The sequence below is a fragment of the Canis aureus genome, chromosome 7 (genome assembly GCF_053574225.1).
Source record: "Canis aureus isolate CA01 chromosome 7, VMU_Caureus_v.1.0, whole genome shotgun sequence".
Lineage (NCBI taxonomy): Eukaryota > Metazoa > Chordata > Mammalia > Carnivora > Canidae > Canis > Canis aureus.
The window spans coordinates 7,429,681-7,445,119 of NC_135617.1; the positions used below are offsets into that span (position 1 = coordinate 7,429,681).

Below are 15,439 nucleotides of genomic sequence, written 5' to 3' on the forward strand. Positions count from 1 at the left end.
GAAGGTTTCATTATGTAGGCAATCATGGTTAACGGTGCCTAATTCAGTCTTTAGCTCCTCTTCCCTCCTTAGAGGTCAGAGGTGGGGCTGAAAGTTCCAACCCCCTGATCGTGCTTTGGTCTTTCTGGTGACCAGCCTTCATCCTGTAGCTATATAGGGACCCCTGGCCAGTAGTCATCTCATTAGCATGCAGAGGCACTCTTTCACTCTGGGTATTCCAAAGGTTTTGGGAGCTATGTTCCAGGATCCAGGGAGAAAGACCAAATATCTATTTCCCATTATACCACACTTAGCCTCCTGCAGACTCTGACAATTTCTCAGTCTTTCCCTGTTTTCATGACTGATAATTTTGAGGAATACTGGTTAAATATTTTATAGAATGTTCCTCAATTTGGGTTTGTCCCCAGTTTCTCTTATGGTTACACTGGGACTGTGGGTTTTGGGGAAGAACACTACAGAAGTGAAGTACTTTTCTGATCACATCCTGTCAGAGATATAGTCTGTCAACATGATTTATTCCTGATGACGTTATCCTGATCACCTGGACAGGGTAGCACTTGCCCCATATCTTTAATGTAAAGTTACCTTTTGCTTCCTCTTTCCATATTCCATACTTTGGAAGTAAATTACTAAGTAACAGGAATGGGGGCTGGGGAAATTAAGCTTTAAGTCCTGGAGGGGTGAGCATTTACTTAAATATTTAGAAATCTTTCTATAATGAAGATTTGCCGCTTCTTCCACATTTATTTATTTATATCAGTATGGGCTTGTGGACATTTATTTCATACCATTGGCTGTAATTAATTTTTAAAAGCTCTCTCCTATTCACTGAATGAATTCTTTTTCATTAGGGCATTTACTCTGATGTCTACTAATCTGTTTTCCCTTTGAATCATTTTATTTGCTTTTCTTTCCTTATATATTTTGTTTTCTTTTGTTTCTTTTTATGTTTATGTTGTTAGGCTCATCTTACTTTCTTATATGCTTAGGTGGTCAATGTAATAGGGTGGTTGTACCAGGTTGGGAGGGCTGGAAGAAATCTCTCTCTGTCCGTATAGAGTTTGGTTTCTATAGCTTGGTTTTCAAAAATCCCCTCAGGCAGGCCCTACGTACCCTATGTACTCACTTATTCATTCAACAAATATTTATTGGGCACTGATTATGTGCCAGGAGGCAGTGTTCTAGGACACTGAGGATAGAGCAGTAAACAAGGTGGGTAAGATTTCTGTTCTTACAAACTATGTCCTAGTAGGGGTATGATTAATAACAAAGAAAGAAGGTAATTTAAGAGTAATGAGTCCTGGAAAAGGAGTGTAGTATACTACTTTAGATTGAGTGGGCAGGGAGTACCTCTCTGAATAGGAGAATTTTGAGATGATCTAAAGGTTGAGATAGAATCAGCCACAGGAAGAATATTTTCCTTAGAAGCAAGGATAAAGACCTTGGGGAAGGGAGTGAGGTTGGTATGTGCAAAAAATAGGAAGGAGGCCTGTTTGGCTGGAGCACAGTGGGCATACGTGAATGAGATATGGGGAGATAGGCAGAAGCCAAATCATGTAGAGCTTTGCAGAACAAAGGAAGAAATACGGATTGAATTTTAACACAATGGGAAGCCATTTAAATCAGGAATGTGGCGTGATATGAATTGCATGTTAAAATAGCATTCTGGCTGCCCTGTGGAGAAACTCAGTTGAACCTAGGCAAGAATGGAAAGAAGGAACCTAATTAAGAGGCTGTCACAGGAGAGAGATGGTGTGGACTGGGGTACTGGCTGCAATGTTGGAGAAACGTAGATCAGTTAAGGATGTGTTTGGGAAGTCTGTCTAACAGGACTTGCTGATAGATTGGGTAATTCCTGGGAGTAGTGAAGGCTGATCAGAGAAGGAAGGAGAAGAACCAGGATTATCCTAGGCTTTAGGCTCTGAGTAGCTGAGAGGAGGATGGTGGAGCCACAGGAAAGACTGGTTGCAAAGTATTGGGGATTAAGAATTCTGTTTTGAACAAGTTAATATTGAAATAGCTATTAAGTTGAGATGTCAAATGGTGTTTTAAATGAAATTGGAGCTCAGGGGAGAAGTGTGAGCTTGAGAATCATCAGATCAGGTACAGATGATATTTAAAGCTGTGAAACCGGATATGAGTGAATGAAGCTATAATTGGTAATAAAGAGGCCCTAAAGACTGAGTCCTGGGGATATCCAGTGCTTTAATTTTTTTTTTTTTTTTTTTTTTTATGATAGTCACACAGAAAGAGAGAGAGAGAGTCAGAGACATAGGCAGAGGGAGAAGCAGGCTCCATGCACCGGGAGCCTGATGTGGGATTCGATCCCGAGTCTCCAGGATCGCGCCCTGGGCCAAAGGCAGGCGCTAAACCGCTGCGCCATCCAGGGATCCCAATATCCAGTGCTTTAAAGGTGGGGTGTGTATATGTGTGTGTGTTTGAGAGGGGAAGGGAGCCAGCTAAAGAGATAGTGGTGTACCCAGGACGCAGGGGTGCAAGAGCACCTGGCTCCAAGGGTCCCAAACAGACCAGGTTTGGCCACTGCTGACAAAATCCAAAGGCAGAGAAATGAGTGGCAGTGAAACAAGAAAGGAATTTACATGAGTCCAACACAGGGAAGATGGGAGACTAGCCTCTCAAAGACTGTCTCCAAAGTGCCAAAACTACTAGGTTTTTATAAGGAAAATGTGGGGCAAAAGTGTGTGGGTACCTGCAGGCAGGCTTTGAAGGTCAAATGGACCATTGTCGTGGAATCCATCCCTGGTGGGGTCTCATAGGCTCAGGGTGGTCCTTATGGCTTCAGGAGGTAGTTTCATTTATCATCAGGGGATACTCTGCCCTCAGGGTCTTCCACCAGAGCCAGAGCCAAGAGACAAATGGGAAAGAAGAACCCAGCTAGAAAGTTTGAAGTCAAAGGGAGGCGGCCAAATGGCAGCCAGATCTTTCGATGGTAGCAATGAAATTGGTGACATTGGCTGTGGCAGTAGCTCCAAGCTTAGTGACTGAGCAAGGATGTAGGTTTAAATTCCAGACCAGATCTATTTTGGGTAGTAAGTGCTTGCAGATGGCTTCTTTGGAAACCTGGGCTGCCTGGTGGCTCTGAAAAGACTGCTTTTTGTGGATGGATCTGCAGGCAAGGTAGGGCTACTATTCTGGCCTATTGCATCTCTAGAGGACAGCGGGTGGGCACAGAAGATAGACGTTCACAAGAGACTGTCGTTCTGGTTGGTTCCTCTGGGACTCGTGTTGTAGCTTGTATACAACCTTCCTGTGATGAGAGTTGTGTGTCACACCTTTATAATTTAGGTGCTATTCAGGTGCCTGGATTTATCTTTCTTTTCTTGAATCTCTTCAGTAAAGAAGTCAGGACACAAGGGCACATGCTGTCTCATCCTCTTCCCACAATCCTAATTCCTCATTCCTGTTAAACACTGCAGAGCTTTTTACCATTTGGTTATGCCACCATTTATTCAGTCAGTCCCTATATTGATGAAGATTTTTATTTGGTTTAGTATTTTAGTGTTACAAACATGTTTTTTTTTTTTTTTTTTCAAATAACTTGGAATATTTGTATGACTTTACCTGTCTGGTATTTTCCTAGAATTGATATTACTCTGTTAAAAGATACGTGCATTTTAAATTTTCATATCAATGGCTAAATTACATTCCCCCATCAAGGTTCTGTGCTCAATTTTTGATTGAACACATTTAGCTAAATGCACAATTGTTCTGTGAAAAACAGGCCATGTGCTATTTCTTGTGGCAGGACTGAGGAGACTTAGTTTCTTTGTCAAACAGATGGTGAGGGTAGCATTGTGTGTGTGTTTGTGGGATGGGGGTACATCGGTTTAATTCCTTTAAGTTTTCCTTTCCTCTTTCATTCTAATATTCAGTTAATATTATTTTTTATGCTATAAGGTAAAGAATAAGGGAAATAGAAAGTAAGAATGTGAACTGACTGGTTAGCAGACTTGTCCTTAAAAAGGCAAGTGTCAGTCCGGGAAGTAGAAAAGATTGAGATTCAGTAATACAATATCTTATATCCATTACCTTCATTTTAGGTTATGTAATTCTTTGTCCCTTTTTGTTGACTAGAGAGGTCTGGATTACAAGCCTTAGGGTAAGAGGATTGAGTGGGGATGTAGTTTTAGTGTCTTTTCCTTCTCCGTTAATAAAGTCTTCTGTCTTTCTGTCTCTCTCTTTTTTTTTTTTTATAAAAGTTTTATTTATTTATTTGAGCCAGCGAAAGAACACACACAGGGGGGAGCAGCAGAGAGAGGGGAAAGGCAGGCTCTCTGCTAGGCAGGGAGAGAACAGGGTTCAATCCCAGGACCCTGAGATCATGACCTGAGCAAAAAGAAAATGCTTAACCGACTGAGCCACCCAGGTGCCCCAAGTCCCTTCTGTTTCAATAAGGCAGATTTCACTGTTAAAGTCAGCCCAGGCAAGGGCCTATTTTATTTATTCTGTGAAAATAGGATAGACATATGAATGACCAGATAATTTAGGAAATTTTTGGTATTTAGGCATCTGAGCTATATTGTTCTGTTATCAGTGGATAGTGCAGTAGTTTTTCTTTTTCTTTCCTACTCTTTCTTTCTTTCTTTCTTTCTTTCTTTCTTTCTTTCTTTCTTTCTTTCTTTCTTTCCTTTTATTTATGATTTTATTTATTTATTCATGAGAGACAGAGAGAGGCAGAGACACAGGCAGAGGGAGAAGCAGGCTCCATGCAGGGAACCTGACGTGGAACTTGATCCCGGGTCTCCAGGATCACATCCTGGGCTGAAGGCAGCGTCAAACCGCTGAGCCACCTGGGCTGCCCCTCTTTCTTTCTTTTTAAAGATTTTATTTATTTTAGAGAGAGAGAGAGACAATACAGGCTGGATGGAGAGAGAGAAAGAGAATCTCAAGCAGACTGTACACTGAATGTGGATCCTGCTGTGGGGCTCGATCCCTTGACCCTGAGATCATGACCTGAGCCAAAGCCAAGAGTTAGATGCTTAACTGACTTTGCCACCTGGGTGCCCCTGGTTTTCGAAATTTAAGGGCAACTAGAAAGTGCCAAAGATTTTGCTATGTGCTTTTCATACCAGGTATCTAATCCTTGAGGCCTATAATACAGGTAGTGGTAGCAATATGTTATAGATGATAAAACGGAGGCTCAGAGTGATTTACTATGCTATATAACATCACCACTCAGCACTTTAAATGTACTATATTGTTTCCTGTCCTCTAGGAGGGCAAATAGCTTATGTTAAAAAGATATAATATTTATTATGTGTATTACATGTGCCTTTGACATTTTAGGGGAGCATTCACAGTCTTCTGCAGTTAAAGAATTATTCAGAAGTTTGCAAAAACTGTCGTGAAGCATACAAAACTCTGAGTAATTTGTACAATGAAATGCAAAAAATGAATGAACTTGAGAATAAGGCTGAATCTGGAACACACTTATGCATTGATGTGGAAGATGCAGTAAGTAATTTACTTCTGATATGATATGTGTTTGGCAGTGTTGTTGATTGTGCTTTTAGTATCATTATCCTTTTTAGAGGTATATTGGATCTGCATATGCTGTCTTCAACTAGAAATAACTGGTTATAAGTAGTAAAGTTTTAGAATATCCTGATCTATCAAACTAAAATGGATATAAATCAAGTACTTCATAAATGAGTTGATAATTGTTACATTTGGTTTTTAAGTTTGATGATGGGTGTCATTTTCAGAGGCATAGGTGTTACATGTTTACATTTCAGTCTCTTGTGTACTTGTTGCTGATTAAAGAAGTCTCTGGTTTACTATCATGTGTTTCTGAAGCCATTTCTTAATTACTGTTCTTATCCCGTTGCTTTTATTCTTTATATCTATTATCATTATTTTAAAATTTGAAAATTTTAATTTGTTTACTTATAGTCTGTCACCCCTCAGTAAAATATAAGCCCCACGAGGACAAGGACCTCATGTCCTTTTTTGTTTACTGTTCAGTATTTTAGAACAGTGCCTAGCACATGGTAAGCCTTTGGTAATATGTGTTGATTGGTCAATGAACAAGCTTTTTCCTCCATTGTATAGGCTGACTTCATATGGGGCACCACTAGATGGCAATCATGCCTTTTTATTGGACTAGGATGCCTGAATTTTGAGGCATCAAAGAAGTGGGAATTATTAGTTCAAAATGGAAAGCTTATGGTCAAAATTGATGAACCTAATGCTTGAGAATGATGAATGTGAATAGCAGCTGTGAACTATAGTGTATCAATAATATTCAAGATGGCGAAAAGGACTTATCATCAAACTTAAAATGGATGCACTATGGGGATTTTGGGCTTTTACTGCTCTAATGTCTGGATTAGTACCTGGCTTCCAGTAAGCTCTCAATGAAGAATAATTGTCTACTTCATAATTTTTAAGATAAAGAAAAAATATTGATTCTCTGACAGAAGTTGGATTACACAGGAAATCAACCTGGCCACCTGTTTTAGAACATCTTTCTTATAATAAGCAAAACTTACAGTAAACATACAAAGCACCACTTGCAAACTGTATCTTAAAATTTAGGCAAGAACATTTTTCTACATTAAATTTGATAGTTTCCTTATGTCACTTAGCATGTTTGACAGAAACCATGAGCTCAATGAAAATGAGGTATTGCTGCCTCTAAATGTATCTGTTTTTAATGTGTACTGCTAAATAAGATATTATATAATAAAGTTTCCATGACTCATTAGATATTATGTACTTGAAAAATTGTTTGCCATATGAATCTTTCTTTTTTTTAAATTTTATTTATTTATTAATGAGAGACACACAGAGAGGTAGAGACACAGGCAGAGGGAGAACCAGGCTCCTCCATGCAGGGAGCTGGATGTGGGATTTGATGAAGGCAGATGCTCAACCACTGAGCCATCCAGGCGTCCCCATATGAATCTTTCATAATATCTTAGACAAGATACTAAACATTTCATCAATATCATCTCTTGAAGAGAAGCTGTATTTAGTTGATATTTTTTATTTCTATTCTAAAAATACTGCAACAAACTGTGAGATTATACATGTAACATATGAAAAAAAATTTTTTTTGTTTTTATGAGCCTTTCCTCCACCCAGTTTTATTGAAGCATAGTTGACAAATAAAATGATAATAAAGTGTACAATGTGATAATTCAATATACACACATTATGAAAGGGTTCTTATAGTCGAGTTAACACACCTGTCACCTCACAGAGTTACCCTTTTCAATCTTTTTTAATAAATGAAGCATGGTCTAACCATATTCCTATTGATATAACTTCTCTAAGATCTATGAAAAGTTGGCAATCTCTGGATGGTGTTATGAATTTAGGATATGAAATTTCCATATGGATATAAGCTTATATAATAACCTTGAACCAGCTCATTTCCCTGGCAGAAGAAATTGTCTTCAACAATCAATAGATTATTTTTTTTAAAGATTTTATTTATTTATTCATGAGAATACACAGAGGAGAGAGAGAGAGGCAGAGACACGGGCAGAGGGAGAAGCAGGCTCCATGCAGGAAGCCTGACGTGGGTCTCGATCCCAGGTCCAGGATCACGCCCTGGGCTGAAGGTGGTGCTAAACCACTGAGCCACCCAGGCTGCCCTGATCAATAAATTTTTTAAGGGATATATAGTTAGTCTAAATTCTGGATGCCTGTTATGATATTAATAAAATAATTGTATAAATTGAAGACAAAGTAAATGTGAAATAAAATAATTTTATTTGTTATTGTTCCAGATGAACATTACTCGAAAACTTTGGAGTCGAACTTTCAATTGTTCAGTCCCATGCAGTGACACAGTGCCTGTCATTGCTGTTTCTGTGTTCATTCTCTTTCTACCTGTTGTCTTCTACCTTAGTAGCTTTCTTCATTCGGAGCAAAAGAAACGTAAACTCATTCTACGTAAGTTCCTTTTTATAACTTTATTTTTTTAGCTAAAACCTGTATTTTAAAAACTTAAACCTGTTTTAGAAATGATGTATATTCTGAAAACTGAAAATGTATTAGGCTAAAATAGCTCTTTGCTTCAAATTTTACAGTTATGCTTACTAATGGAAGAAATGTGTAAGAAGTTTACAATTATAGATAATCAAAAGTCAACATATAGTGTCTTTCAGATGTTTTTGTTGAGGAAGCTTGGAATAAGGTTGGCCACAACAGAAGAATAGCAACAAAGGTTTTTTGGACCTGAAATGGCCATAGGAGGAAGAGGGAGACAGCTCTTAGGTCCATTGAAGCCATGGAAGAGCCACCTAGAAAGACATCTAAAAAGGCAGGGAGAAACTATAGTGAACACACAGACAATTTGTTCATGAACAATTTGGAATCGTAGTTGCAAGGTCATTACTTGACATACAGCATGTGCTCAACACATATTCCCCATCAAATAGGACAAGCAGAAAAAGCACTAACTAGAAGATCTCATAAAGCTGAAGAAGAGTGGCTTCTAAGTCTCATGGTTTCTTATTTATTAACAGAAGGAAGATATGGGCTTATCCCTTAATAATTTTAATTTTTAAAATAGAGAATGTCTTTTGTAGAAAAAAGTTTTTTTCCTCTTAAATATTAGTCCTGGTCTAGGAACCTATGATATAAAAATTCTTTCCCTTATAAATTTCTTTCTTTCTTTCTTTCTTTCTTTCTTTCTTTCTTTCTTTCTTTCTTTCATTCATTCAAGAAAGAGAGAACACAAGGGAGGAGGAGAGGGAGAGGAAGAGAGAATCTCAAGCAGACTCGGTGCTGAGCACGGAGCCTGAAGTGGGGCTCAATCCCACAACCCTGAGATCATGACAGGAGCTGCAGTCAAGAATCAGATGCTTAACTGACTGAGCCACCCAAGCACCCATCTTATAAATTTCTTGCTAGCCTTTCTTCATAGTTTATTTAACCTCACTTCTAGTATATCTAACTAAAAAAAAGGTTACTTGCAGATCAGTTTGAAGATTTGTAATGTCACCTTGAAAAGCTAGCTAATAGAGGGAAGAGCCTTTAATATGAGTGTATTTAGTAAAGCTTTTCACAAATTGCTAGCATTCTGTAAAATAGGAAATAACCTGGTCTTAAAAGCACTTATTTAGAATAATAACAATGTATTGCAGGGACCTTACTATTGAGAAATTTTATTTTTCAGGACTTGGTGTACTTTTAGAGTTCAGCATCTTAATTACTTTGTAATTTAACTCTGTGGAGGATATTTACTGCTTCAGATCAGGGTTTTTGTTTGTTTTCTAAATCACTACCATTCATTTGTATAAGCCACAAACCTTGTTATCTTTAATTTCTTCTTTTATTTCCCATTCCCATATTCTCTTCCCCACCCTTTTCCCACTCCATCAGCAAGTACTGACAGCCCTACTTTTCCAAAAATGTATCTTAAATTATCATTTCTCTACCTCCACTGATAATACCCTACCGCAAGCCACCCCATCTCCTGTCCGCCCTAATGCAGGAGTCCCTTAACTGGTATCCCTGCTTCCATTTTTCTGACCCACTACAATCCATTCTCTGTATAGTAGCTAGAGTAACTTTTTAAACACAAATCTTACTATGCTTTTCTCCCACTTGAAACCCTTCATGTGTTCCTGTTGCATCTAGAATAAAATTGAAACTTATTTCTAAGCTATGTGTGACCTGGCCCCCCATCTATCTTTCTAAACTCATTGTACCCACTCCTCTCTTTGCTCATGTTGCTGTATGGAAGCAGCCTGGCCATCTTTCTGCTCCTCTCAAACACCCCCAGACTCATTTATACTGCCCACCCCCAAAGCTCTTGTACTGGCCCCTCCCCACCTTCCTTGACTAGCTTCTTGTCATCCAGGTCGTAGGCCAAAGATTACTTACTCAAAGATACCTTTTATGACCCCCATCCTAAGAATTCATCCTTCTTTTAATTCTCCTATATCCATTATCTTTCTTTAATGATATTTCTTTGACTTTTTCATTTATTTTCTACCTTATTTATTCCTCCTGACTCAACTGTAGAGTTGAGAAATCAGAACAAGGTAAACATTTTGTTTATCTTGGTCATTACTCTATCATCAACATGTAGAAAGTACTGGGCCTATCATAGGTGCTCAAAAATACTCATTGAGTGGGATGCCTGGGTGGCTCAATGGTTGAGTGTCTGCCTTTGGCTCAGGTCATGATGCTGGTGTCCTGGGATCGAGTCCTGCATTAGACTCCTGCAGGGAATCTGCTCCTCCCTCAGCCTCTGCCTCTGCCTCTGTGTCTCTCATGAATAAATAAACAAAATCTTAAAAATATATATATTCATTGAGTAAAAGAACATTATATTTAATGGTAGCATTTCCTAGAGTATGTTTCTTAAAATACTGGTCCTGTGAAATTCCTTTGTATGATCTTCATAATGTACCTGAATATAAATTAAAGGCTCTAAGTTGACATTCCCAAAACTTAACAAAAATCCCCATTTGTTTCCATCCTTGAGCACATACCAGAATTGTCTGCCGAGCTTTAATGCAAAATAAAGAAGCAGATGCCTGGGTGCCATTGCAGACCTTCTAAACCACAACCTCTGCTCTCATGTTGAAAACCTCTAAAGTAAAGGGATTCCTGATTATCCAATATAAGATACCTTTACTATGACACACTTGTTTTTCGTTTCTGGAATATGAGAAATATTCATGTTTAACTATAAGCACCAACATTACCAAGCGAAATAGCATGATTTTCTTTATTAACTCTATAACTCAGTCCCATTAGCATCAAAATCAAAATTGATTGTACATATTTTATTAACAGCCATATATATTTGTCTATGTGTCTGTGTATGTGTGTGTAATACAACTCACTTTTCTTTGTTAGCCATTAAATTTTTTCAACTTCTTTTTGAGTTTTTTTTTTTTTTTATATTACAGAATTATCTTAAGAGAAATCTAGATTTGGATTTCTAACTTAGACTTTTATTTTTTTTTAAAGATTTTATTTATTTATTCATAGAGACAGAGAGAGAGAGAGAGAGAGAGAGAATGGCAGAGACACAGGCAGAGGAAGAAGCAGGCATCATACAGAGAGCCTGACGTGGGACTTGACCCAGCGTCTCCAGGATCATGCCCCGGGCTGCAGGCGGCGTTGAACCGCTGTGTCACCGCTGTGTCACCGGGGCTGCCCTCTAACTTAGACTTTTAAATACATAATTTTATTATTGTACTTTATGGCACTTCCATTTTCTAAGTAGAGTACTCTTACCTACATTACATATTTGAGATTATGATGTTCAAGATGAAATAAATTATATCTGTTTTATTTGGTACCGCTTCTAACAAAATCATGTGCAGCTTCAAGCAAAGTTATATTTTTTGAGGTTGATAGAAAAAAAACAGGCTTAGCTTTTAATTCTTAGAAGATTGAATCTATTGAATCTATTCAAACATGGAATTAATAGATGAATACTATAGTTTACATAAAAATAACGAATTATGTTTAGAGAATTTAAATTAAAATATAATATTTTTTATTTTTCTAGCCAAACGTCTCAAGTCCAGTACCAGCTTTGCAAACATTCAGGAAAATTCAAACTGAAATCTAGAAAATAGAGAATTAACATCATATGCCATGGATGGATGCTGGAAGATACAGCTTGGTTCAAAAGAAGATTAACTGATTCGACAAGTCAACTTCCTCAGAAATGCAAGGACTTCAGATTTATTTTTAAATAAGAATTTTCCATTTTTCTTTCCTTTTCCATCCCTTTTTTTAAGAGTTTAGGTATTTTAAATTTCCAGGCCTAGCAATGTTGTCTATGTTAAAATGTATTTGTTACAATAACAAAAGATGCAAGAACAATCTTCATTTTATTTTGTAGCATAGTTCTACTATTTGAGACTTCTGGTATCTCCTTATTAACATAGTATATAAGTAGCAAAGTTTTTGAAAACTAACATTTGAAAATTAATCAGTTATAGCAAAGACTTTGGGAAAAGAAATATACTTGCCAAAAAGTAGCAGGTCCAAAGATTAATTTAAATTACTCACCATTGCAGTATTATTGTTACATATGTATTTAATATGTCATACATTACAAATAATATGTAATTCAATCCCTAGTTTACTTAATGTCATTTTTGAAACCACTAATTATAAACTCCCTAACAATTTTTAGAAGCAGGAAGGCACATTACATTTGTCTTTGTAGAAAGATTTATGGAAACTGGTTTCTTACTTAACTTTTACAAATAGTATTTTGCACCTTATTTTGCTTTTATTTTATAAGTAATTTGAAATCACTGGACTGCTGTATTATATTCAGGGCAAGATGGATTCTTTTTCTACCAGGGATTTGCATTGTGAATTACATTAAGTTATTTGGCAATTTGTAATTTATTACTATTGTAAATCAAACGTAGTGTTATCACAATATATTTAAGTTGTGATTTTTTCAATGAAGATTCTCTTGGGTTATGTGGAGATTTTTGGAGGGGAGAGATAGGAAGGGTGCAAATAACTTGAGGTTCAGAAAATAGATAGGGAGAGACCTGAGGGGATGCTCACTCACTGTAAGACTGTTGAATGATTCATGTTGAAGGCATGAGTTAAAATGAGAGAATGATACATAAAGCAGTTAGGTTAAGATGCTTATTTTTTTCTAAATTATTTAGATCAGATAAACATGATATGATGGAAATGAAGTCAGGTATTTCACTATCAGAAAGCAAATTCTATTTTGGAATGTTTATATCAACCTTTTTTTTTTTTTTTTTAAAGAAAAGCGTCATTTCAGAATTGGTCACAGCTTTTTTCCTCAGGTTTTTAGTAGGTATTTCATTTGTTAATTCCTTCTTTCTTGGTGGAAATAGGCTTTGTTTTAAATGTTGAGAATGTGAAGCCTGCTCTATATAGAAATGAGAGGTTAAATAGTACAAGAATTTTAATCCCTTTGTATACTATGAAACGCTCTATAAAGAGACAAGAATGTGTTTTTAATTTTTTTTAATGTTTACTGTATATGCAGAACAAACAAGAAGGCTCATCTTTGGATTTGTAACATATCCAAAGGCTGTTACAGTTTTTCTAGTCTGCTGTGATCCATTTAAAATGTGCTGGGGTTTATTCTAGTGTCACTGCTCATGCTGCTGATACTAATGGCACTATCTTGATTTGAAGCATATAGTTGAGGGCCATTGAAAGCAATCTTTCATTAATGCAGATAAAAGCAGTTTACATATGCAGAGTTACAAAATGGCATATCTGAATCTGTAAGTAATGACTCTCTGATCACCTTTCAATGTTACATATTTCTAAAAACCATTGCTTTTGGATATGGTTGCTAATAAGCACTTTAGAAAAGAAAAAAAACACCTCTACTATTTTTCTGGTCGGGTCATTGCTCTTTAGAAGTAGCATCAGCAATAGATTTCAAAAATAAGTAGTAAGCATTACACTAAAGTGTGTAAATACTTCATTTTTTAGTCATATTGAAAAATTCTTTGCATAGTTTTAAATTCTGAGACACATAGTATAGTATATGTGTATGCATAAGATCATCTTCAGCTTTTTGACACTTTGAAATAAAGAAAGTAATTTAAGGAAATTGCAGTGCCATATTTGCTTTTTTTGTTTTGTTTGGAGAGAAAGAGAGCAAGTGGGGTGGGGAGGGGCAGAAGGAGAGGGAGAGGGAGGAAGAGAATTCTAAGCAGGCTCCATGCTCAGTGTGGAGCCCAGTGCAAGGCACAATCTCACAACCCCAAGACCATGACCTGAGCCCAGATCAGGAATCAGATACTTAACTGACTGAACCACCCAAGCATCCCAAGCCATATTTGAGTTTTAAATATGTATTTAAAACTTCAGATGTCAGGATGCCTAGGTGGCTCAGTGGTTGAGCATCTGCCTTTGGCTCAGGGCGTGATCCTGGGATCTGGGATCGGTCCCACATAGGGCTCCCTGCGAGGAGCCTGCTTCTCCCTCTGCCTGTGTCTCTGCCTCTCTCTTTCGCGTGTCTCTCATGAATAAATAAATCTTTTTTTAAAAAAAAAAACAACATTCAGATATAATTGAACATCACATTTCAGTTTTTCAGGCATTGAGTTCAAATGCCTACTTTAAAAGTACCACCTAATGATTTTGTCGCAAATAAAAATGTACTTTTGGATTATTTACTTTTTTTGTTGGATTTGTGAGGTAGAACTAGCATCAGCTATCTTAAAGTGTAACTCTAAATAGCCAGAGTTTAGAAGGCAAATGTTACTTCTAATGGGACAGCATTTTCTAATGTTTCATGGACAGGCTCTACTGCAGTGTGCTCCTTATAAAGTGAAATGTTTTCCTGGAGCATTATATATAATTGACATCACATAAATAATAGACATCAGCAGCAATGAATTAAAAAGCAAAATTGCACTCATAACCTATGTAACAGTTGAAGATAGAAAAAAAGATTATGTTCCAAGTAAATTGTTTTCAGAGACAGAAGAAACATTAGGGGTCATCTAGTCATAGAATCCTAAGCCAGATGGACCCTTAAAGATCCAGAAAGATCACTTGATCTAATCTATCTACTGCATGGATTCCCTCTAAAAAGTGTATCATTTATGTCCTCTCCTCTTAACTAAAGAAGCAGAACATCATAGCACTCCTTATTTATGACTGGGCCATTGTTTGATAGTTCTAAAACTGAGACTTGAAATACCCAATCAGATGTTTTTCTACTCTGCTTATGGCGTAAAAATTCCAAGAAATGATCATATTGATTATAAAAAGGGCTTTCACCTATGCTGAATTATACGTGTAGCACATAAAAGTTATAACTCCAGCAAGTCTGCTTGTTTTAAACTATTACATTGGGTATAATAAATATTAGTCACATGTAACATCCCTAATGACCAGAAATTTTCTTTGTCTCCTTGACACTACAGAGAGCTTTTAAAAGATGATATGACTGAAAAAAAATAAATAAATTAAATTAAATTAAAAATAAATAAATAAATAGAACATGATATGACTAAAAAAATAAATAACTGATTCATGCTTCTTAAAGTAGAAGGTTTTCAATAATAATTTTTAAAACCTCTTTCCTGTGATAAACAGATATATTTTAAAAAAACCCATCTAGTACCCAAATGGAATCAAAATATTTCAAACCTTTAAAAGGAATGATAAGCCCATTTTAGCTAGATATTGTAGTAGATCCTCCAGTATCTTACTTATGTGCCAGAATTGTATCCAAAAGATGTGCCCAGATTTTCCATTTCATTGGAAATGAAAAACAATTCAACAACTGTAATTTCTGGAATAACTGTAAGTAGCAGGATTGAAATCGTTACCTTATCCTATTGATTTCTGAAGCAGAAGAGTGATCAGAAGAAGTTAGGCGGTTTCTGGTCACTGGAATGTGTATCTTCAGAGACAGGCGCCCACAATAGACAGCCTCGCAGTTACATCTTCCCTTTTTTCTCTCCTA

At 36.8% G+C, this 15,439-nt stretch overlaps 1 protein-coding gene across 1 annotated transcript in view; it reads left to right on the plus strand.

Annotated features, from left to right (window-relative positions):
- Positions 1 to 13,570, plus strand: part of OSTM1 (osteoclastogenesis associated transmembrane protein 1) — a 35,460-nt gene extending 21,890 nt beyond the window's left edge. Inside the window, exons 4-6 of the mRNA XM_077902869.1 lie at positions 5,308 to 5,475; positions 7,758 to 7,923; positions 11,507 to 13,570. Coding sequence (XP_077758995.1) covers positions 5,308 to 5,475; positions 7,758 to 7,923; positions 11,507 to 11,562 — 390 coding nt within the window. The 3' untranslated portion in view covers positions 11,563 to 13,570. The remainder of the gene's footprint in view (positions 1 to 5,307; positions 5,476 to 7,757; positions 7,924 to 11,506) is intronic.
- The last annotated feature ends 1,869 nt before the right edge of the window (positions 13,571 to 15,439 follow it).